Consider the following 26,312-nt stretch of genomic DNA (forward strand, 5'->3'; position numbering starts at 1 on the left):
CACCTGACTGGCCCTGAGCTGCTGGTGTGGTAACTTTGGGGTTGCCCTGAACCCCCAACGGTGGGCTACTTTGGACCCACCTTTGAACCCTGTAAGTGCTTTATTTACCTGCAAAACTAACCAATACTTACCTCCCCCAGGAACTGTTGAATTTTGCAGTGTCCAATTTTAAAATAGCTTATTGCCATTTTTGCCAAAACTGTACATGCAATCGTGATGATTCAAAGTTCCTAAGATACCTGAGTGAAATACCTTTCATTTAAAGTATTGTTTGTAAATCTTTAACCTGTGGTTCTTAAAATAAACGAAGAAAATATATTTTTCTATACAAAAACCTATTGGCCTGGAATTGTCTGTGTGTGTGTTCCTCATTTATTGCCCGTGTATATGTACAACAAATGCTTAACACTACCCTTTGATAAGCCTACTGCTCGACCACACTACCACAAAATAGAGCATTAGAATTATCTCTTTTTGCCACTATCTTACCTCTAAGGGGAACCCTTGGACTCTGTGCTTGCTATTTTTTACTTTGAAATAGTACATACAGAGCCAACACACATATATATTTATATATATAAATTTACACTGCAAAAACCAAAGGTTAAAGTGACATTATAATAAGGCATGGTAATAATATCTTACTTAACATTAAAAAACCTTGGAAATTCAATGAAAATTCACCATTTATAGTTAACTAAAGGAACCATAACTCGTGCCCGCCATGAATAATTAACCATCTAAGATGTCATAGAATATTTCATGAATGATGTAATATGCCATATCATAAGTAGAGCATGGCAATGGCATGTTATAGTTTCTTCTATTAACTATAATTAGTTATAGCTAGTGAATTTAAAAATGTTGTTTTAAGTGACATTTTCACCTAACTATAAAGTCACACTGACCTTTGCATTTTTCTGTGAATTTCCAAGAAAAACATAAAGATTGAATTACCATATGTAACTATGCAAGCTCCCATGGTGTATGGCCTTCAGCAGTGCACAACATGGGATGGACCATAGGGCTGGGCATGTAGCAACATCATGCACACCATCTCTCTGTGGATGGCCTGTGCTTGGTCTTTTTTTTTTTTAATATTAATTTATTGATCCAGAGGGACTCCAGCAAGAGTCTTTGGATCCAGCAAGTCCACCTGTGCTCCCACAGCACCCTAGGAAAACAAAATCAAGTTTGACCCTGGTGTGGGGACAGAGGTGTGACCCTCATGGACCTCTCTTACAAGAGCTAGGGGGTCAGGGTCTCCCACATTGGCTCATATTCCTTTTTAAAAAAAAAAACTTTCAGGACATGGGGACGGAGTCCCTGAGTCCTGTAATGGTGGCCGCAACATTTATGTTGCAACCAGCTAATTAGAGTTAGTGCTCTCACAGGAGCTAGATGGCTGACAGAAAAAATAGGCCCTCATAGCCAATCATATCACTCGATTATTTGAAGCGGTGTGCCTGTGGAAATCTCCCTAGCCTCTCACATAATTAACCGTCCAGACAAATACCTTAATTTCTCAAAAATTACTGATTTACACCAAATCACAAACACATTCATTGCGAGTCAGCACCTGCCGCTTTTTCTTGGCCATTTGATGGATCACCCCAAATGTTTCCAGGAAGGAGCCAAGGTGGATAGCAAGGCAAGAATGCCTACTCTCGCCCCTACTGTACGCACTTTACATGGAGTCTTCAGCCAGTTTTATTAGGAAGACAGAGACGTAAAAGAAGTAAAGCGAGGCCCAATGAATTTAAGGTGACATTATTTGTGAGCAAAGTCCTGGTCTCATTGCTTGTTGCAGTCAAGCATGGCACTGCTGAAAGCGCATTCCCCTTTTAGGTGAGGGAGGAAACACTTTAGTAATTGGGAACCAAACTAACAACGTCAGTACCAACAACCTATATGGCCAGCCTCCTCTATAGCTAGAGAAATATGAAGGGGTGTGCAGAGATGGTATTTCCACGTATTATCCCAGTGTGGAGTAATAGCAACAGTAGAAAAGACAATGCTAGGCTGTTTTTCTTCTAGCAGACCATCCCATTGTGAGTGGGGCAAAACTCCCAGACATGGTGCAGCAGATTTGATCAAATTTATTTGGGGTGGGGAGATCAGATATATACATTAAATTATGCTGCCAAACTACAAATAAGGGGAAACTGTTAACTGCCTCAGTGATAGAAAGTGGAGACAAAAATGCACTACGGTGTACCATATCATACATTAGTAGGCACACCCCTTGTGGATTTTTTTTGGCTGGCTCCTAAAGACAGCCCTATAAATACTAAGAATTCTCCAGTTACACAAGCAACATTAGATATTTTGGATCAACCTTCTTCTCCATTCACATCGCTGTGGCAAAACCCAGACTTTACAGAAGGTAGAGACAGGGAGGGGTTTTAGACATGATGAGAAGCGATGTGCACCAAAATAGGTGATCTTTTCATTAAAAAAAAAAATATATATATATATATATATATATATATATATATATATATATATATATATATATGTATACTAAATCTTTTCATCAGGTGAAACAAAGACCACAGACTAGGAGAATGTAAGAAAATAACTCTTTTTGCATGTTTACCCTATGTTTACCATATTTTTGGACTAATGCTGCTGGGTTTTTTGACTCTGGGAGTGCACTACTAACCAGACCTCAGGGGCAGTGTTCTAACCCCATGCAAAGTACATGTCGAATTGGATACACTGAATTGGCAAGGCCTGACTTACGTATACGTTCCTAATATATCGTACCAATGGATGTAATGCCCAATGTTCACTTAGGGCAGCACCACTTTTTGTGCCACCATCTGTGTGACAAAGACTCGAAATGGCTCCCAGCCTGCCACTGCAGACTGGAAGGACAGTCTGCTCAGTGTCTTTGCCATTTAAACGAATGGCAAAGCCACTCTGCTCCTTTACAATATATGTAAGTTTGTCTCCCCAAAGGAAGACCTAAAGAGTCCTATGGCAGGGAGCTATATATCGTCAAGTGAGACATATGTATTTCAATATGTCTCGATGGCAATACTTCCAAACTATCATTTTGCTGTGGATAGAGTTGGTAGCCCAATTGGCTAATAAGAGGCTACCGGGTGGAATCCCCACCCGGCTAACTTTTGACTGGGACTACCAAACTGGGTCATGTGAGGTATCAAATTAATCATGATATTAAATGTAAAGTGATGCTCAGGCCGAAAGTAATGTCACTATTAATAGTTGGCCACTTTTAGAAAAGTGACCACTATGTGCTTTGCTCGTACAGAAGCCTATCAGAGGCACACTGTAAGGAAATGCCTCCTTGACATGGTTACCCCCTGACTTTTTGCCTTTTGTTGATGGCAGTTATGATTGACAGTGTGCTGGGATCCTGCTAACCAGGCCCCAGCACCAGTGTTCTTTACCTAAACTGTACCTTGGTTCCCACAACTGGCACAGTCCTGGCACACAGATTAGTCCCTTGTAAATGGTACCCCTGGTACCAAGGGCCCTGATGCCAGAGAAGGTTTCTAAGGGCTGCAGCATGTCTTATGCCACCATGGGGACCCCTCACTCAGCACATGCACACTGACTCACAGCTTGTGTGTACTGTTGGGGAGAAAATAACTAAGTTGACATGGCACTCGTCTCAGAGTGCCATGCCCACCTCACACTGCCTGTGGCATCGATAAGTCAACCCTCTAGCAGGCCTTGCAGCCCTAAGGCAGGGTGCACTATACCACAGGTGACGGCATATGTGCATGAGCACTATGCCCCTACAGTGTCTAAGAAAAACCTTAGACATTGTAGGTGCAGGGTAGTCAAAGAGTATATGGTCTGGTAGCTTGTCAAACTTGAATTCCACAGTTCTATAATGCCTACACTGAAATCTGTGAAGTTTGGTATCAAACTTCTCAGCACAATAAATGCACACGGATGCCAGTGTGGGATTTATTGTAAAGTACACCCAGAGGGCATCTTAGAGATGCCCCCTGAATACCAGTACGGCTCCTAGTGCTAGGCTGACCAGTTTCTGCCAGCCTGCCACAACCAGACGAGTTTCTGGCCACATGGGGAGAGTGCCTTTGTCACTCTGTGGCCAGGAACAAAACCTGTACTGGGTGGAGGTGCTTCTCACCGCCCCCTGCAGGAACTGTAATACCTGGTGGTGAGCCTCAAAGGCTCATGCCTTTTGTTACAGCACCCCAGGGCATCCCAGCTAGTGGAGATGCCCGCCCCTCCGGCCACTGCCCCCCCCCTTTTGGCGGCAAGGCTGGAGGAGATAATGGGAAAAACAAGGAGGAGTCATCAACCAGTCAGGACTGCCCCTAAGGTGTCCTGAGCTGAGGTGACCCCTGCCTTTAGAAATCCTCCATCTTGAGATTGGAGGATTTCCCCAAAAGAACTAGGGATGAGGCACAAAGAGGGTGTAGCCACCCTCCAAAACAGTAGCCATTGGCTACTGCCCTCCAGACCTAAACACACCCCTAAATTTTGTATTTAGGGGCGACCAAGAATCCAGGAAATCAGATTCCTGCAACCTACACAAAGAAGAAGGACTGCTGACCTGAAAGCCCTGCAGAGACGACGGAGACGGCAACTGACTTGGCCCCAGCCCTACCGGCCTATCTGCAGACTCAGAGAACCTGCACAACGACGCATCAGACAGGGACCAGCGACCTCTGAAGCTTCAGAGGACTGCCATGAACCAAAGGACCAAGAAACTCCTGAGAAACTCTTGAGAACGGCGGCACTGTCCACCTACAGCAACATTTTTGCAACTTTGAAGCAACTTTTAAAGAACTCACTCTTCCCGCCGGAAGCGTGAGACTTCACCCTCTGCACCCGACGCCCCCGGCTCGAGCTCCAGAGAACCAACACTACAGAGAGGACTCCCAGGTGACTGCGACCTCGTGAGTAACCTGAGACGACCCCCCTGCACCCCCACAGCGAAGCCTGCAGAGAGGATCCAGAGGCTCCCCCTGACCGCGACTGCCTGGAACAAAGAACCCGGCGCCTGGACCAAGCACTGCACCCGCAGCCCCCAGGACCGAAAGGAACCGAACTCCAGAGCAGGAGTGACCATCAAGCGACCGTCTGCCTAGCTCAGTCGGTGGATGGCCCGAGAAGCCCCCCTGTGCCCTGCCTGCATCGTTAGCTTGACCCCCGGGTCCCTCCATTGATTTCTACACAAAACCCGACACCTACTAAGCACACTGCACCCGGCCACCCCTGTGCCGCTGAGGGTGTGTTTTGTGTGCCTGTTTGTGTCCCCCCCCTCCACCCCCCCCCCCAGTGCTCTACAAAACCAGTCTGCCCTCCGAGACGCAGGCACTTACCTGTTGGCAGACTGGAACCAGAGCACCCCTGTTCTCCATAGGCACCTACATGTTTTGGGCTCTCCTTTGACCTCTGCACCTGACCGGCCCTGTGTTGCTGGTGTGGTGACTTTGGGGTTGCCTTGAACCCCCAACGTGAGCTGCCTATGCCCAGGAAACTGAACTTGTAAGTGATTTACTTACCTCAGAAACTTAACCTTACTTACCTCTCCCAAGAACTGTTGATTTTTGCATCGTGTCCACTTTTAAAATAGCTTATTGCGATTTTAACCTATAATGTGTATGTTACTGCTCTAATTCAAAGTTCCTTACTTACCTGTGTGGAGTACCTTGCATTTTATGTATTTACTTCAAATCTTGCATCTTGTGGTTCTACAATAAAGAAAATATATTTTTCTATACAAAAACTATTGGCCTGGAGATGAGTCTGAGTGTGTGTTCCTCATTTATTGCCTGTGTGTGTACAACAAATTCTTAACACTACCCTCTGATAAACCTACTGCACAACCATACTACCACAAAATAGAGCATCAGAATTATCTAATTTTGCCTCTATCAAACTCTAAGGGTAACCCTTGGACTCTGTGCACTCTCTCTCTCACTTTGAGATAGTATATATAGAGCCAACTTCCTACACACACACATACAGACATCTTTCTGACCGCCTGGGGAGATCAGTGACTGACTCCCAGGCTCGAGGACAAAGGCAGTGCTGCAGCAGCGAGGAATCACCTCCTCTGCCAGTATGTCCATGCAAGGAAATAGCCCGGAGGCGTGCTTCAAAGGGGAAGCCACCTCAGACGGGCCGCCTGGCCCAACACCCCTGAGTAGGACACCTTTTGTCCTTATAGACAGTATGGAGACAGGACCAGAGGCGGGACACTCACCCCAATACCGATTTTAGCATGGACGTGTTATCCCCATGTAGCCACAACTCTGGGGGTAGGGGGGAGGGGGAGGCTACCTTGCTCCTCATGACAGAGGGAGCATTGCACCATCTTGAAGGTTGCAAGAATGTGGCATTATGGGATGGCCAGATGCCAGACATCACAGGAACTTCCTCACTAGGTAGGAGGGGACCGAGTATCCCACTGGCTAGTGACCACATAGTCCCCTCAAGGCACTTTCCAGGGACGAATATGGCACCCCTGGCACACTGACCTTCAGTACTCAGTGGATCTGGAAAGAGGATGAGAAAAAGACCACTCTCTACCAATTGGAAGTGCACAAAGAGAGGCTGCGATGCCGGAATGACTGCACCTTGGGCTACTGGAGTTTGGACCCTGTTCTGCGTGCCTAGCTAGGGGAAACGAGGATACCCTGCCCCAGACTAAAGCAGAGACAACAAGGGTCAGTTGGCTGGCCCCCAGAACAGCATTGGGGGCATCAAAGCTGAAGACATCCAAGTCGCATCTCTGGTATCCACCGCAGAAGTCTTGCCGCTACCGGATTCCCGGCATAACCAAAGACAATTTGGAGATAGTCAAACAGTGAACCCGTGTCCGTGGGAGCCATAAGAGTTGGTTGTGACTAGATTCATCACCCAGGAGGAACACCAGCCTCCACCAAAGATTTGCATCATGACCGCTGTATTGCAAAAGAGCAAGGTCTGCATCAGCAGCTCTTGGAACCCTGCAGAGAGGACTTCCTGGGACCCTGAACTGTGGCCAGAGTCGCCCCAACTCACCTGTGGACCAAGTACTCGATTGGACTTCACCCCGTGGACTGCACAGCATCCGGAGCATCTTTGAGCCTGCATCCTTCAGCATCAGAGCCTCTCAATTATCCTCTATGGCTGTCATCCTTTAAAGTTTGGATCTTACTCTAAAAATGTTCTGGTGGCCAGTTAACTGTCTAAAGTCTCCTCTCTGGTCACCTGGACCTCTCTACTGATGGACTTGGTTGCCCAACTCAGGGCAGAGTTGCCAAACTAACTTTTCCAAACTTTTCAAAAGTTTTTGTTGACCAATGCTTGGTTTGCAGTTGATGCTAAAGTTAATTATTCTTTTTAAAATCTATAACTCCGCAACTCCCTGGTGGATTTTAATGATAAAGGCCTCTACAAATGCTTTACACATTGTTTCTTTGCTAAGCCTTACTGCTCGCAGCCACAGCTACTCAGGGTTGAGTTTAAGGTTGAGTAAACGTACCTGACTGAACCAAAGACAGTGTTTGTGATTGTACTGCATGGTAGGGCTACCAGCCATACCATATAGTACAGAGAAATCCTCACAGAGAGCAAGAGAGATACAAGAGCAATCAAGTGAGGCAAAGAGTAATGTTTCCACAAATCAACACAGCAGCTACCTAGCCCCTCAGTCCATGTGTAAAGCTCCTACAATTACTTTCGAAATGGCACACATTTTATAGTGGGGATCTACACACTCCTGCTAGAAGGCAAATTGGTTCACCAGGAAAACTATGAAAGTGAGTTAGGCCTATAATTCATACTGTTACAATGGAACATTTAAAATACAAACAAGTATAAATGTCTCACAGGTCAAGGTCTAAGAAACTGTGTGTAAGATATTTCTGTGATGACAGTGGCCATCACAGAAATTGCACTGAAATTGACAGGCAGACAGAAAGACAGTGGATAGATGCAGAAGGGATTGCATTGTAACCTGTTCAAAAGAAACGAAGTGGAGAGATGGTACAAGCTCTCCACTTCATCACTGACATTGACATCCTAACAAAGCAAAGCAGCATCTAATCTTACTAAGCTAGATGTCTGAAGTGTAGTGGGAAAGTAACTAGTAGACTGATAAATTTCTACTTCCTCTCACAGCAAAACAACCTCTCCTGGCTTAATGGGGGACTCCACTCATCCAACATAAAGCCAACTCTACCAAACAAATTATGGTACATTTTGTGGATCGCGAAAATATTGCACTAGTTTCCAGGGACTGAGAAACAGTTCACATCATCCTGGAGTCAGTTATCGCTCTAAAGAATGAAGACCTTAGATAGCAAAGATCCATGTGGACTCTCTAGATTACAGACTAGGAGATATAACTATATTCTGAGCAACAGGCTGTAGGGAAAGACGTCAAGGGGAGTGAAGATAGGACACACAAACAACATAAGATCAGATTTATAGCTTCTGAGATGATAGGGACATAAAAGGGAGGGGGGCGGTGGAGGGAGGAGGGTAATTTGAATAACTTTTTTAAACAAAAAAATTACATATAACACTCTGCGCATCTGCATGTGTGGTTTATGCCACACTGTTTTGCCATGTGCAACAGCTATTAACAAAGGTAAGCAACAATATGCACAGCTAACAGTGTTAAATCTGTCCAGTTAGAAAGAATCACAGTAACTAAGATTTGGGTGCACGGTCCCAGTAGTTTTCTTTGTGACAATAATCATCTTTTTCTCTAACCTGTTATACCATATTATGGAAACAATGAATTTTTCCTATGTACTGTAATAACAGAGTGTTTATTGGACACCTGTTGAAAATAACATGCTGTATTTTCCCACATTTATTTTCGTTGGTATGGCATATAAAGATATAAATTTACGCCAAGGCAGTGAAACTAAATGTGGTCTATTAACACACTATTTAGAGAAACTGTACTAATAAACACACATCCACATATAATTACAGTATTAAGATCATATTAGAGTTCTTTAGTGCAGTACATCAAACCTGACATTGAAATAACACTGTTTATTGCCTCACAAATTGCATGTACCAATTCCTTTTCACGAGGAAACATCCCTTTTAATAGCCACGAGGCAATTAACTTACTGCACTAATATAAAAAACTTTGAGTCCTGGGTTTGGTTAAATACATTTGTTACATCAAATATACATGATAAAAATGCAATGGCATAAAACATATAGCAGACATGCAGAGTATAATATGCTATTTGTTACCAGTGTTGACAAGGGGAGGGGCCTCATGATCCACTTGAAGCTTCATAAGTCATAGCCCCTCCCCACACAACAATGGTAATGAATAGCACATTACACTCTACACATCTGTATATATGTTTGGAAAGCAGCATTTCAAAACTAAAATGTAAATCATGCATCTTTGGAGACACAGTCACTCTGTTGAAGTGCATCAGATTGAAGATCTTTATTCAGTTGACCTACCCAAATCCTAGAGAGGTTTCTCACAATGAGATACATGGTGGAAGTTTTTCAAGAGGAGACCACCCAACAAGTACTTTTATTACTACTAACCTGTTCTTTCTTTTTTCCCTCTCTCTCCCTCATTTGCGTTTGCCACATAAGGTGGTGAGGAAGGAGGTGCACTTCATACTTTTCCACAGCAATGTAACAATGTTTACCATTTTATTTTTCAGTTTTAATTCATGCTGTCTGATCATCCATCAATGTACTTTTTCTCTATAAATCATACTACCTTTGTCATAGATTCCTCGGCTAGCTTGAGGGGGCACTTTGTGCTCGATTAATCAGCTGGAAAAGGAAGCCTGGCTACTGTAAGGGGTAACTGTGGAGACTGAGCACTGTGTTGCATTTGAAAATATAGTCAAAGATCATCTGTAGTCCCCAACAGTGCATTCAATTTGAATACATATTCAGACACACGAGGAAACAAACACAGTGATGAAGGAAACACAGAAAACATCCTCTAATATGTACTGAGCATGACTTCAAGTGATTATTACCATCTCTGTCTAAGTACATGGAAGGTAGTGGGGGAGGCAAGGCAACGAGCAGTGTGTGGGTAGGGTTGGGTTGGTGAGGAGAGGCGGTATGGTGGTGATGGCCGGCTGGAGCCTTGAGTAGAGCCCCAGTAGAGTAGAGCCTGGAGTAGAACTCGTGGGAGGGGTATTCTATCCTATACCCAGCTCTCACCAGTTCTCTCTTGCCCTTGCTCACCTCTGCTCACGTTCAGTAGTGGCTGTAGCCCCTCCCTCCCCCACCACCTGCACCTACCCCCTAGCCATACATTACCAGCCCACCTAACGCCCGACTAATGCACAATGCTGGCGTCGTTCTCCGGCTGGAGCCCACCTCTGGTGCCTACATCCTTAGCACCAGGCACAATTTCCAGCACTCCCCTGTGCACTTCCCTGTGCTCTTACCGCACCACACCCAGTATCTGGAGTGCAAATGGTGGGGTTGCAAGGGTTATGTGGTGTTACAGGATTCTACAAGGACTAGCAACGAGGTCTTTCAATGGGGGAATCTGTGCCTACCCAACGTATCTGGGGACTGAGGTGAGCATGGCAGTCATAGGGAACAGCTGCAGAGTGAGTGCACCAGAACCACACTGAAGCAGCCCAGCTAGGTCTGGGTGCGGTTTGTGAGAGTCCCTGAGTGCCCCGCTCACCTCCGATCCCTCCCCACACTGGCAACGCGAAGGGTCAGGCAAAAGGACCACTAAGGGGACACAAGGGCAAGTATCCAACAGAACTTTTAAAGTCTCCATCTTTAAGACAAACGGTGCAAGTGGCCAGCGACCTACCAGAAGCTAACTACTCTTTAAATCATGAGGTTGCGTAGGGTCAGGCTCCAAATAGAGGGTAAATCTAGGAACCAAAGGAGGGTGCACAAGAAAAAGGAAGTATTCTGTGTTGGAAGCACAAAACGGTAATCTTGAACAAACTGCACTCTTGAACAAACTGCACCTCTTCTTACCCCTTTCCAGAAGCTTGGTAGCACTGGCAAGTTTGCCTTTCTAAAAGACCCAACCACTGTTATCTACTCAAATTCTGATGATACTGAGGGATGATATTGATGGCCCCTCAAATACTGGGCTAGATGCAAACGCAGTAGAGTGCATCTGATGACAAAACTATATCATTAAACCCTGCTTCTTCAATGATTTGCTCGTCCTCGGACCAACGTTCGAAGTTGGAATCCCCTCTTCAAAAGTCTGCAGATGAACAGTCGGTGTCAGACCTAGACTTAGATCTAGATCTAGACCTTGCGCAATTAGCAGGCCTCCAGGATATGAGGATGATTTCTAGTAATGCTTTGACTCATAGCGTCAGGCACCAGAACATCCAACTGACTACACCCACAACAGATAACCCACACAGCCTACAGCTGCCAATTATTCTCGAAGACCAGAAGGAGGCACCTAAGGACTCACTGTACATCGGAACTCATCAGCAGTCATCTCCTATGTTGCATCAAAGTCCAGATACGCAGGGGCCCAAAAGGAGGCCGGAAGCCTGCAGCGGTCTATTTACCGTCAGTTGGAAGATTCCTGGTTGCAATCAATTTCCATAACAAATGATAAGGATCCAGTCCAGGATCTGGACTTGAGAACCTTTGTCTTGTCAAATACCAAAGAGCAGCATTTGGGCCAATCTCCACGGCCACAGGAGGCAATGCTATGCTCTACCGCAACGCAGCAAAGAAAAGTATCCACTATGGTTATCGAAATCTCAAGCGCTTGGAGTGATTTACACCATGAAGTAGGCTCTCCAACTAAGGGAATAAATGAGCTCAGCAATATGGATTTTCCAGATAATAGCACCAGTCAATGGGCTCTTCCAGACAGCAGCAACAGTGACCCCCCGCCCCAAAGTCAACTTCCAGCTGGCCCCAACAGTTGCAAGATGGGGGATCCTACTTGGCTACATTCTTCACTCTTAAATGCCCTCCATTCCTCAATGACAGCACTTAACATGCAATCAGATAAGTTAGATCTGCAAACTGACCAAATGAACATCATGGCATCACATTTCGCTGGCATTAACAGTAAAATGGATAAGCTAGTCAACCGGTCATCTGTTTTAAAGGCCATAAGTGAGCCGCAGCAAGACTCTTGTAAATGTGGGCCAGTTATAGACAAGTTGAGCATGCTGCCTATCATCTTAACAAATATACTAGATGAATTCAAAATAAATAAGTTCTGTCTACCCAGTCATGCAATGCAACAATTAACCTATCTAGTCACTAAACAAATGAAACCAGGAGAAGAAGTGATCAAGGATCAACATCCAGACTGTTTAACAATAAAGGGGGAGAAGGATTCAAGCACAATTATCACCTTCCCAAACTTTGATCTAAAAGCTCAAAGCAGGCCAGTGACATCTTTGGATACCTGTAACATCCCTCAGGCCAACAAAATCAGGCAGATGCCTAAGCCCGTGTCACTGAGAACATAGCGCTCAGACAAACTACCAGCACTGATGCCTAAGCTCCAACCAAAAGAAGTAAAGAAAAAAACAAAGTGAAGACAACAGTTGTAATTTTTACCCCATATTTACAGTTCAACCAAAGATGCCAACAGAGTTCCCTCCCTTCAAGATAATTGCAGACTCCAAACTATTCGAAAGTTACACGGGCAGGGGCAGTAAATGGCTCAGTACAGTTAATTTCCAATGATATACAATCATCAATTTCTCCCCTTCATACAAAACACGTAGAGCACAGGATGACGGAACACCACCAACTTAACCCATCCTATCCGGTCATGAGGGATGTAACACACAAGGTCCTGCTTTGATCTAGAAAATCAGAAATACAGGGATGGGTAACGATAGCAGCAGAAAACAAGCCAGCATACACAGGCAGCAAGTGGTTGGAGGAGCAATTCATTTCCTATCGCCGCAGGACTTCCCAAAGATACCATCAATAACAAAAATGAATCAAACTAATGGCTCGCAGTCAGAGGCACTGGGAGTTAAGTTGCGACCCGGGAATCTGGCACCTTCAGTGCATTCAAAGCTGCCCACACAAGAGGATTCCCCACTACCTACTGTTGATGGTCTGGGTGTCAAAATGGGTGACTTGCAGAGAGACAAACCACAATTACAGAACCTTTGAGGCTCAGATCACATACAGTCTGTTCTTCAGTCCAATGCATCACCACCTTGTGCAAAATGTTTGCACCGTTGCACCAAGAGCTCCCAGCTTACGGAAAGCAACATAGAAACAATCCTAAATTCGAATCACCCCCCTAGAGTGGTAACAATCAGTAACGAGCAGGGCCTTGCAAATACAAACTTAATGATCCAGAATATACAAATCACTACAGCAGATTTGTAATACAAGTCTCCTTGAATCAGTCAAGTGGGCCAAAATAGTGAACAGCGAGAGGTCGAATGGCCGATGAAGTCAGCACCACATGCAATCACAGATCGTGCCCTCCAACTTCAGCACAGTAATAATTGACCAATTAGTTGGGAATCAACGCAAATCATTTTAACTCCAAGGTACACATCACAAGGGCAACAAGACTGCTTTAATAGGGGTAGCATCCTGAGGCTGCTAGCTGAGTTGCCACTAACCCAGAAGATAACGTCCACAGATTTAATATCAGTGAAACTTCTTCCTAGTAGCGACCGCCAGGGGCCAGAACAAACGCACACCATCTGGAGATTGAAGGAAACCTCTACACTGATTCTAGATGCCAAACTGTAGCCTAGGCCACACTATCCTTATCCTTTGTTAGCCACTGTTCCGAAAAAAAACAAATCACCATTCCGACCTAAAGGATCATGCACCCACATTGAGAATGAAAACCATTGAGTACTTGAAGAGGCAGCAGAGAAGACAGGAATCCATGCTAAAACCTGCATATGAACCCACAAACACTTGCAATTATGTGTCTGTAACCCCGCAGTCACAGAATGATTCTCACCCAGAATGGAGGTGGATGGCTCATACCTTAAATGCACCAAGGAGCAACTGACTCCAAAACCATAATGTAGAAAATTTAGATCAGGGGAATGCCGTAAGTATTTTATTCTGCAACATCGCTGGAGCAAAAATCATCATCTCAGAGGGCTTTGCATTAGCAAATAGCCGCAATTACAAATTAATTATACAGCAAGAAACATGGTTAATTGACCCAGTTCATCTAGGTGGTTACATACTACACCATGTTAGTGACGCGAAACCAAATAGTTCTGGAAGATCGAGTGGAGGCCTACCAATTGATGTTTCAACGGCGCTATGTGTAACAACAGAGCAATTGGCATTCTCAACTGATGATCTGCAGGCCATTAAACTCACCTTTAGAGAAAAATGACAAGCAACTCCTTTTGTAATATTTAACGTCTACACCCATCCACGGAAACGCTGTAAAGCCCAGCTCTTCAAGAAATTATTGAACAAGATCTAGGAAATAAAATATGCCCATCAATCAATCAATCAATCAATCAAGAAATCAAGAAATTTGTATAGCGCGCTACTCACCCGGAGGGTCTCAAGGCGCTGGGGGAGGGGGGTACCGCTACTGCTCGAACAGCCAGGTCTTGAGTTGCTTCCTGAAGGAGAGGTGGTCTTGGGTCAGACGGAGGTGGATGGGGAGGGAGTTCCAAGTCTTGGCTGCCAGGTAGGAGAAGGATCTTCCTCCCATGGTGGCTTTTCTAATGCGTGGCACGGCGGCGAGGGCGTGGCTGGTCGATCGTAGCTGGCGGGTGGGAGTGTAGAAGGTCAGGCGGTTGTTGAGGTACCTGGGGCCCAGGTCGTGGAGGGCCTTGTGTGCGTGGGTGAGGAGGCGGAACGTGATTCTCCTGCTGACGGGGAGCCAGTGCAAGTCTCTCAGGTGTCCGGAGATGTGGCTGTGTCAGGGGGGTGTCAAGGATGAGGCGTGCGGAGGCGTTCTGGATGCGTTGGAGTCTTTTCTGTAGTTTGGCCGTGGTTCCGGTGTAGAGGGTGTTACCGTAGTCCAGTCGGCTGGTGACGAGTGCCTGGGTGACCGTCTTCCTGGTTTCGGTGGGGATCCATCGGAAGATCTTTCGGAGCATGCGTAGGATGTTGAAGCATGATGATGAGACGGCGTTGACTTGTCTGGTCATCGAGAGGGAGGAGTCCAGGATGAAGCCCAGGTTGCGTGCGTGGTCCGTTGGCCATCCAACCTGGGACACCCTAGTGATGGGTGGCTTTAATGCAGATTTAATCCATACTTCTGACCACGATGAACTGATGTCCGCAGAAAACACTCTATGGTCAGTCCTGCCTCAAGTCCGCAACCACAGAAGAAATCGGATGGCATGCAACTGGTCGACGCATTAGAGCATCTGGACATGAGGGTACTAAAAGGTAGGACCAAAGATGACGCACCACCAAGTTGCACTCACAGTTCGAAGGCGGCCTCCATAATAGATTACGCAGCCGTGAATCTCACCCTGTCACCCGGAAATTCAAAATTGAAACCACTCTTCACAGTGATCACTCATTCCAGCACATAGAACTGAATTTGAATGCCTCATATGGAAGAAATCAAGCCAATACGGGCAGCTACAGATTGATTGCCCTAATTGACTGAGGCCAAATACTTGGATGATCTGCTTGACTGGTCCAACTCAATCAATATAGTTTCCCTGAATAAAACCTGCTTTAGGAAAGGTTATGGCACCATGATTAACATACTAGCATTAAGCGATATTGCTGACAGATCAAAACGCCTAAAGAAAATCTACATCTATATTTCATAGACTTTAAAAGCACTTTGGACTGTGTGGACAGAGCCATCCTTTGGTGTAAGCTGCAAAGTTGGGGCCTGCATAAAAGAATTCTCCGAAGCATTGAAATTCTATATGATAAACCTGGTTGCAGATCAAGTTAGCAGACGACACAAAACTTTCAAGGAGGATCCCAACAAACATACATCTGAAACAAGGATGTCCTGGCTCCGCACCGCTTTAATCTTTTCATGGCTAATCTTTCTCCAAAGTTGGATGCGATAAACTCACTCTCAAGCTAGGCAATGCAGGACTGGAAGAGATCAATCACTACAAATATCTGGGCCTCAACATAGATAACAAACTGAATTTTGCGCTCAAAAGCAGAATCACAAAGAAATGTAAAGCATTGACATTTGCCTTTTGTGCCCAAGCCAAAAGGTTAAATGGGCCATCTTAGAAACCTCTACTGTCTGTTATGTCTGCCAAATTCTTATCAGCCATCACATATGGAAGTGTGGCACTACATGGGAAAGATGCTCTAATCTTGGAACAGCAACCAATAAAAATCTATAAGGAAGTTTTTGTCCCCCTCGCACCGCTTCCCCTTCACAAGTTAGGTTAGAGCTTGGCCTCAAACAACAACAGTTAGACAGGACATTTCTTACGATTAAGACCTGGTATACAATAAGAGGAAATAAAACAAGCCCTTTGGTTGTAGCTTTATGGAATTCATTAGCTAAAGACCCAAAGTAAGTATACAGTAGGTACCTACAGCGCTCTCTGCAAGAGACTCAAATTACACAATTGTGGGACTCTAATATGTCATACCCCCTATTTTGTTCTAAATGGGAAATCAGACTGCAATCCTTACTGGACGACAAGCGCAAATTTGCAGGTCGCGCGCATGCTTGGGTCCCCATGCACAATTACAGCAGTTTGGCACCAGCACAATACTTCCAGTGCACATTAAATGCCGGCTGCTTGCCATGCGACTAGGGTCCCTTCCGTCCCTAGCAGATCAACCAACATGGAAGAATGGGGGCGAGATGCTATGCAGGCTATGCAACGCCGGCAGAGAGGATATGGTTCACCTGATCTGTATCTGTCCAGCCCTAAGAGAAGCGCGGCATCAACTGTTGAAACCAGTTTTTATCATGAGTGGGGTCCGTACCTGTTGGTCGGCAGCAATGAAAATGTTGGATCCAACTGAACCACAGATAAACTGTAGGCTTGTGAAATTTCTAGCCTTGGAAGTTAAATACTTAACCTGCTGCCCGTGATCGTCATTTAATAGCTAATATTAGTACACCATCAAGATCTAACGACCTCTCATATAAATGGTAGTGTGCTAGCAGATAACATGAATTTGCCATTTTTAATGGTTGAGACCAAGCAATAAGTACAAGTTTGGAAATTTATAGGGTTCATTGTAATCATGCCCACTGAATAGTTTGTGTATCTTTTGCTCTCCCATCGTTAGCTCTTACTTTTTCTGTTTAAAACTTCCAGTATCAGGAATGATTTTTATACTTAGCATAATCTTAACGGACATATGTAAAGTATTATACAGTGAATGTAGGGTTTTAAAATGCGCTTTATATTTGAAAAAAAATTTAGAGGATTTCCACGTAACTTGAGGCTCGCAATAGTCATTACGATCTCGTTTAAAAACGTTATGCATTTTGTTGAAACTTATGGATTGCACATAAGCATGTAGCTCCGGTTGTTTGCTAAGATTTTAATTAATCATGTAAATAAAGAATTAATCCGTTAAATCCGTTAATCTCTTGGGCTCTCCCTTATCGTTTATTTTAATGATTAACACCACTGACATTGGACATTTTCAGGCCTGGGGAGAGGTGTTAAGTCAGCAGAGTTTAGTAGCTGCTGTGATGCATAAATCAACTGAATTAAGATTCTCTGCTTATTGCATCGTATTTTTAAACTTCAATGCTTTGCAAAGTAAAAAGCTGGCAAAGTGTTTTTTTAAAACATGAAAATCTGTAAAGTGGCCCTGTGTGGCAGCAGAAACGTTTCTTCTGCTGCACAAGACCAGGACAAGCACGCTGCAGTCAAAGTTCTGCTTCTTATCGATCTGACAAGGAGCTTCCTTCCCCTTCCCTAAAGCCACACATTAGAGAAAGCGAAAGATATAGCTCCTTGCTTGCTGATTACTGTGTTAAAAATGTCAAAAGCGGACAGATGCCAATACCGAAAATATCAGATCATTTAAAAAAATGTTTTTGGCCAGTACCCATTCATTTTCATGGCCCACCCATGCTTCGTTACGGCCCTCCCAAACAAAAAATCCTGGAGTCGGGCCTGGTAGTTAATAGTTAGAACTGTGGTATATCAGCAGAGATGACGGAAATTCAGGTGCTTTCCAAGTTGAGTGATTTTACTAGCAAGGGCTACGTGGATGAAATCATAAAGGTGCAGAAAAGGGTGGTAAACTCTGAAAAACGTTCAACTGTAATTAGCCTGAGAGAATCTTTTGTCATGGATCAGATTTTGTATTGATTTTTTCTACACTCTGGCATCTATAAGGAATGGAAGTTTATATGTTACGTAAAATATTTTCCCTCTTACTGCAAGTAAGCCATCAGTGTCTGCATTTCAACTCCCGTACTAAGGAAAGAGTTGCCGGAGCATGAGATTACATATGCTAAGGAAATAGAAAGGGGTGTGTGTGTGTCCTTTCGTGTGGGAGGAGAAATAAACTAACTGTAGATGGCCAAAATGATTGAAAAGGTTAATGGACGTTTTCAGCCTTCAAAGCAAAAAAGCGGTTTTCAAAAGGGAGCTCCATTACTGCAAAATATCTGCATAAAAAGCAGTTGTTGCATAAAAAAAAAATATATAAATAAATAAAGGGGATAGAGACAGTTAAAAGAAGAAGAATGCTTCACAAATTAAAGAGAAACTCTGGAAAGGTAATGAGAAAGACCCCTTAAATGTTGACATGTCATGGAGGAACGTAAGACAAGGCTCTAGTGGAAGGCAACACTGTAGGATCAGGGTCCTGGCACAGCTTGAAATATGTGAAAATTATATTTTAAAACATGTTAAGTAGTCCAGGACCTCCTGCACAGGGTGAAAAAAAACAGACCGTAAGAGTAAGTGAAGGTCTTTTTGTTCATAATTTTGGTTAGGAAATACAATACAGGTATAAACAATATAACACATGTAACATAAACGAAAGGGAGAGAAAGTGGAGGTTCAAAAAGCTAAGTGAACCCATAAACTAATTGACCATGATCAGTAACGTATTTTCGAACTATTGGAGGCCATGTAAAGAAGGAACTAGTTAGCTATTTTTCTCCACCAGTGAATACTATGTGTAGGAAGTTGGCTCTGTATGCACTATTTCAAATTAGAACATTGGAATGCTGGAGGCTCCATTGAAAACAATGGAGTGCTGCGGGCTTTTACTGGCCGGTAAAAGCCCGCAGCGCCAACATTCCAATGTTCGCTTTGTTCACAGCAACAGCTGTGAACAAAGCCTCACGGAGCCCGAGGGGATTTAAATCCCCTCGGGCTCCGTGAACATTTTTTTTTTTTTTTTTTAAAAGAACATTCTGCCCTGTGTGGCAGAATGTTCTAATAGCCTTAGAACCCGCCGTAGCGGGCTCTACCGGCTATTAAAGTCCCTCTCCCTTGTTAAATGCCCTCGCCTTCGGCTCGGGCATTTAACGCGGGGAGCGGGCCTTTAATAGCCAGTAGAGCCCGCTACGGCGGGTTCTAAGGCTATAGTAAGGAAAAGTATGCACAGAGTCCAAGGGTTCCCCTTAGAGGTAAGATAGTGGCAAAAAGAGATAATACTAATGCTCTATTTTGTGGTAGTGTGGTCGAGCAGTAGGCTTATCAAAGGAGTAGTGTTAAGCATTTGTTGTACACACACAAGCAATAAATGAGGAACACACACTCCGAGACAATTCCAGGTCAATAGGTTTTTCTATAGAAAAATATCTTTTCTTAGTTTATTTTAAGAACCACAGGTTCAAATTTTACATGTAATACTTTGAATGAAAGTTATTGCAGGTAAGTACTTTAGGAACTTTGAATAATCACAATAGCATATATACTTTTCAAATAAAACACATATAGCTATTTTAAAACTAGACATAGTGCAATTTTCACAGTTCCTAGGGGAGGTAAGTAATTGTTAGTTCTTGCAGGTAAGTAAACCACCTACGGGGTTCAAGTTTGGGTCCAAGGTAGCCCACCGTTGTGGGTTCAGAGCAACCCCAAAGTTACCACACCAGCAGCTCAGGGCCGGTCAGGTGCAGAGTTCAAAGTGGTGCCCAAAACGCATAGGCTTCAATGGAGAAGGGGGTGCCCCGGTTCCAGTCTGCCAGCAGGTAAGTACCCGCGTCTTCAGAGGGCAGACCAGGGGGGTTATTTAGGGCACCGGGGGACACACAAGTTGGCACAGAAAGTACACCCTCAGCAGCACGGGGGCGGCCGGGTGCAGTGTGCAAACACACGTCGGGTTTTCAATTGGAATCAATGGGAGACCAAGGGGTCTCTTCAGCGATGCAGGCAGGCAAGGGGGGGGGCTCCTCGGGGTAGCCACCACCTGGGCAAGGGAGAGGGCCTCCTGGGGGTCACTCCTGCACTGGAGTTCCGATCTTTCAGGTCCTGGGGGCTGCGGGTGCAGGGTCTTTTCCAGGCGTCGGGATCTGGGAGTCAGGCAGTCGCGGTCAGGGGGAGCCTCGGGATTCCCTCTGCAGGCGAAGCTGTGGGGGCTCAGGGGGGGCAACTCTGGCTACTCACGGTCTCGTAGTCGCCGGGGAGTCCTCCCTGAAGTGTTTGTTCTCCACAAGTCGAGCCGGGGGCGTCGGATGCATAGTTGCAAGTCTCACGCTTCTGGCGGGAAACGCAGTTGTCTTGAAGTTGCTTCTTTGGAAACAAAGTTGCAGTCTTTGGTGAACAGGGCCGCTGTTCTCTGGAGTTTCTTGGTCCTTCTAGAGCAGGGCAGTCCTCTGAGGATTCAGAGGTCGCTGGTCCTGGGGAAAGCGTCGCTGGAGCAGTGTCTTTTCAAAGTGGGGAGACAGGCCGGTAGAGCTGGGGCCAAAGCAGTTGGTGTCTCCGTCTTCTCTGCAGGGTTTTTCAGCTCAGCAGTCCTCTTCTTCTTAGGTTGCAGGAATCTGAGTTCCTAGGTTCTGGGGAGCCCTTAAATACTAAATTTAAGGGCGTGTTTAGGTCTGGGGGTTAGTAGCCAATGGCTACTAGCCCTGAGGGTGGGTACACCCTCTTTGTGCCTCCTCCCTGAGGGGAGGAGGGCACATCCCTAATCCTATTGGGGGAATCCTCCATCTGCAAGATGGAGGATTTCTAAAAGTCAGAGTCACCTCAGGACACCTTAGGGGCTGTCCTGACTGGACAGTGACTCCTCCTTGTTTTTCTCATTATCTCTCCTGGACTTGCCGCCAAAAGTGGGGGCTGTGTCCAGGGGGAGGGCATCTCCACCAGCTGGAGTGCCCTGGGGCATTGTAACACGAAGCCTGAGCCTTTGAGGCTCACTGCTAGGTGTTACAGTTCCTGCAGGGGGGGAGGTGTGAAGCACCTCCACCCAGAGCAGGCTTTTGTTTCTGTCCTCAGAGAGCACAAAGGCCCTCACCACATGGGGTCAGAAACTCGTCTCTCAGCAGCAGGCTGGCACAGACCAGTCAGTCCTGCACTGAACAATTGGGTAAAGTACAGGGGGCATCTCTAAGATGCCCTCTGTGTGCATTATTTAATAAATCCAACACTGGCATCAGTGTGGGTTTATTATTCTGAGAAGTTTGATACTAAACTTCCCAGTATTCAGTGTAGCCATTATGGAGCTGTGGAGTTCGTTTTTTAGACTCCCAGACCATATACTCTTATGGCTACCCTGCACTTACAATGTCTAAGGTTTTGCTTAGACACTGTAGGGGCATAGTGCTCATGCACCTATGCCCTCACCTGTGGTATAGTGCACCCTGCCTTAGGGCTGTAAGGCCTGTTAGAGGGGTGACTTACCTATGCCATAGGCAGTGTGAGGTTGGCATGGCACCCTAAGGGGAGTGCCATGTCGACTTAGTCATTTTCTCCCCACCAGCACACACAAGCTGGCAAGCAGTGTGTCTGTGCTGAGTGAGGGGTCCTTAGGGTGGCATAAGACATGCTGCAGCCCTTAGAGACCTTCCCTGGCATCAGGGCCCTTGGTACCAGGGGTACCAGTTATAAGGGACTTACCTGGATGCCAGGGTGTGCCAATTGTGGAGACAATGGTACATTTTAGGTGAAAGAACACTGGTGCTGGGGACTGGTTAGCAGGGTCCCAGCACACTTCGCAGTCAAGTCAGCATCAGTATCAGGCAAAAAGTGGGGGGTAACTGCAACAGGGAGCCATTTCTTTACACTATGTAAATTATGTCAATACACTGGCGGGGGAAGGAAGATTGAAAGCGTTCATAAACCATCAAATCCTCCTCACATTAGCTACAGATTACACCTTTGGACGGGATGGTACAGGTATCATGCTTTCACTAATCCAACAGCAACTCATATACTCTTCAGTAACAAACCTTTGTGTCCAAAATAACGTAGACCAGGTTATCTTCAGACTAAAGTACTTGTAATCACAGGCTCTGGCCACAAACTCGTTTTCAGACAGCTGCTGGTCTAAGTCCAGGTTCCATAATGCCTTTCCCAGCCCATAATGCTTTACATAAATGCCTGCTATAAAAAAAATGTCTCTCTACACCAGATCAGATGCTTAACAATGGCCTTCTAGAATGTGCTCTCACTCAGAAACACAAGATACAAGTGATTTTGAGGAAGAACTGTATTATCAATTTGGAACTCACTCCCATTGCACTTTTGGTCCAAATCAGCCTAAACGCAGATAGAAAGGACAGTAAGGCTTGTTTTTTTCTGCTCAGCACACCATGGTTAGTCCCGTCCCACTGACTCCCTGTCCTTTCCCTTTGTCTCCTATTGGTAAAAGTCCTCAGAAGAAGCTGTCTGAAGGTATTTATCACCATTCAACACAACCAAAATAACAAATACATATTCTTATACATATCTGGCATTAAAAAGGAGACTGATTCCGTTAACAAGTGTGTGGTCCTGTCAAGACCAGATTCTGGTAAGCCACCAGTCACATAGAACGCAAATTCTGTCAGACCTTTTTTGCATAAGCTCGTATTTGGCACTTATCTGGCTATGAACAGTGCGTGGTAACAAGCAATTCTAATTGCTTCAATAAGAAAAGGACATGGTTAGCTCACCTCCTTCTTTTCTTTAGCTTCATTCTTCATTTGCTCTCTGTTCCATAGTTTTCGAACATTTTTAAGTTGAGTTTTCGAAATAACATCCCACCTCTAGGAGAAAAATGTTTTAGTAATAATTGATATGCTTTATGAACATTACATAATGTGCAGAAATACATGATCTAGGAAGGTTTTTCTTTAAATCATACAACCTCATTCTCTTTTTGGGAGTCCACATAAAAAGTGGGAAAAGGTTCCTTTCCTGCAGTCATCATGGCCTGAAATGGAAAAAAAAGAAACGGGTTTCATAAGCCCAGGGTGACTCAGGACAATCTCTTCAAACACTCATCTCCAACAAGGGTATTCCTTCATTACAGAAATAACGTATAAAAAGATAATCGGCTCTTCTTGATACAGTAAAGGCCTCATATTGAAAATGTTGTTGGAAACATAATTAATGTGGTTTAGGCAAGAAGCTTTAGAAGTGCAGAGATTACTAACCCGTTATCTTCAGAGCTTATTGCTAGCATGGCCAGGATTGAGGCTGATCAGCAGGGTAGCCATGGAAAGTTGCAGTAATGAATTTTGGTAGTAAGTACTCATCCCATTACTTTCTCATCCAAAGCCTTATACAATGATATACACAGAGATGAATGTTTTTGACCATTCCCCAAAACAAGACTCTGTTTACAGAAGAATCGCAACATATCTAGTTTATTAAAGAACAATGTATTATGAGAGTTCACCTGAAAGCAATCTGCCCTCACAATCCAGTAATGGTCAGTGCACCTGACAGAAATCTGGTCTCACAATCCACATAATTTTATGCTACATCTCTTTGCTGGTGATCCAGAGAACCGTGGCATCTGTGGCTGAGCATTGCTATGCTTGGACAAAATAAAAGTCTCCCACTCCCCACCCTTGAAGATTGATGAAGACGTCTTGGTATTTCACTGGATTACTCCATATATCCCCAGACACCAAAGACAGAATTGCTCCCACTTGAAAACATTATGTTCTCATAAGGATGCTTCTGGTCATATTTAGAAGTCTGGCATTTAAGCTGAGCTCTGGAGGGGTGTTGTATAAGATCTTCCTGGTCATCCTAAATAGGGGAACTCTCCCATATGGTCATTTCAACAGAGGGAGGAAGTCTGGATGCTATAAAAGAATTGAAGTCTGCATTTGTTCTTTGGCATTTTAACTTGGCAAGTAACGTTTGGAAAAGAGGTATTGTTAAAAATGAGTAAAGATATATTCCTCATCTATCGAAGGGCATTGACACTTTGATCAACCTGTCGCCCAAGTGCTGCCATACAAATATTTGACGATGCTTCAGCAATGATCTTAACACTGCTGTCCTCTTAGAGAAGGTGTGCACAACAGACATAAAAAAAAGCAAATTCTTGTAAGGATATGTCAGCTTGTTGATCTTTAAAAGGGAAAAAGCAAATCTTTGTTTCCTGATTATTGGCATGTGGAAGTACGTTTTCTGTAAGTCCATTGCACACATCCAAACAACTTGCGTTAACAGGGAGGTAAATATGGTCAAGCTCAAGCATCCTGAATTTTTCATCTTTGTTTGCAGAATTGAGGCCTAACATGGATGCAATACCAGTTTTGTACTTTTTTATATTGGAAACCAGCAAAAGAATATCTCTTTGTTCCTTTAGTGACTCAACTTTATATAGCTCTTCTTCTTAAAGTCAGAAACTGGATGTCCTGAACGAACAGAAGGGGCTTCACACTAGCGTGTGGAATATTATTAGACATGCATGTCAAAAATCCTAGTCTGTAACAAAACTAGTCTAATTATGTACACTATATTGCACCCTTTTGTCTTTTGTTACCTTCTGCAATGCTGTGAGATGCTTCAAGATGTTCACCTCCATGAACGGTATTCAGTTAAGGCAAATTGTTAGAGAGACAACTGCAGAGTGCCTCAATTTACAATTCTCTACCTTGGCTGGGTGGAAGAAAGCTTCCAGTGTAGCTACTGAAAGTAGTCTGCCAGTAGGATGCATGAACATTTCAAGCTCAACCGTGAAAAATATCTGATCACTTAATCTTCACATTTTCCAGATTCTATAATGATCTTCTGGATTTCTTCATTACATGAGTGTTTCCACTGAAAAACAGATCCCAACCACAGAGAACACATCAAACATACCTTAGTAACAGACATCAGATGAGAACTTCAGTGAGTCCCATCAGTCCCTAAGTCCCATGAGTCCCCAAGCATCTCTTCTGAAGTGATCATCCACTCTAAGAAATTCCCACAGGCATTCTCTTCGGTCCCAAGGCAACTGGTTTACAAACTTCCCCTTAAAGTCACGGACAGAGTGGCTTAGGCGCAATCTTTTATTGCTGTCTAGAAGCCTTCTTGCCCACATAATCCATACATTTGTTGTCCAGGTCTATTGAAGCAAAAATGAATCTATTAAAAGCAGCCAATGCCATAAAAAGGAAATTATCCCAATATCAGAATGTGAAAGATCTCTACTTTGTTAATTTCACAGAATGCAGAGAAACACCTCCATAGTGTGTTCCAGGAAACAAAGCTAGACGTACTGCACATTTGGCAAAACTGTTTAAAAAACAAATCACAAATGTGATGGTGAAAGACACCTAGACTAGTCTTGTTTTGAGCTCAATACTGTTGGTGCAAGAGAAGATGCATAGACGGTGACTAGGCAGATGCTAATCTGAAGATGATACTTTCACAAAATGGTTTCTGTTGGACAAAGAAAAACCTGACAATTGGAGATTATGTCTAGAGGCATTTAGAGCTTGAGTTGCACACTAAAATAATGTACTACACTTATCAGATAACTATTTTCCTCTCTGCTAGTCTCTTGAAGTGCCTACTGCATACACTACAAGTTTACTGTTTGTAATGAATAAATGAATTAGACAATATCTATGTAAAACAGTGATCATAATACATATAAAAACAGAAATAAGAACATAGGCCCTATTCTATCCTATGAAGAGGTAAAAAGAAAGTTATTCACATTCAGCTTCTACAACAACATAGTTAGAAACACAAGCATAAACTAATTTCTTCAGGAAGCCTAATCTTCAATAATCAGTAAAGCTACCTCGAACAACTCCAAGTCACTCCACATGCACAATTAAACTGTCAATTTATCTGCTAAGCTGTGCGTGGTTGTAGTAAGACTATGTGCTGTGATACGGGATTACTTAACACTACAGTTTTTATCTGTTCACACAGGCAACGAGGAATATTTTCCTTGGTATAAGCCTTGACTGTGAAGTGGATTAGACTATACAGAACACACACTGCTGTTCCACTTTCAGTAGAAAGTGGTTACTGAAGTGCTTGCTATATTATCTCTATAAATCGCACACCATACTTTGC

General features: G+C 44.2%; 1 protein-coding gene across 1 annotated transcript in view; it reads right to left on the reverse strand.

Annotated features, from left to right (window-relative positions):
- NARS1 (asparaginyl-tRNA synthetase 1) overlaps positions 1-26,312 on the reverse strand; it is a 191,492-nt gene that overhangs the window by 137,846 nt on the left and 27,334 nt on the right. Inside the window, exons 3-4 of the mRNA XM_069220041.1 lie at positions 23,143-23,208; positions 22,949-23,041 (exon numbers count right to left, since the gene is read on the reverse strand). Coding sequence (XP_069076142.1) covers positions 22,949-23,041; positions 23,143-23,208 — 159 coding nt within the window. The remainder of the gene's footprint in view (positions 1-22,948; positions 23,042-23,142; positions 23,209-26,312) is intronic.

Source organism: Pleurodeles waltl, chromosome 1_1 (genome assembly GCF_031143425.1).
Source record: "Pleurodeles waltl isolate 20211129_DDA chromosome 1_1, aPleWal1.hap1.20221129, whole genome shotgun sequence".
Lineage (NCBI taxonomy): Eukaryota > Metazoa > Chordata > Amphibia > Caudata > Salamandridae > Pleurodeles > Pleurodeles waltl.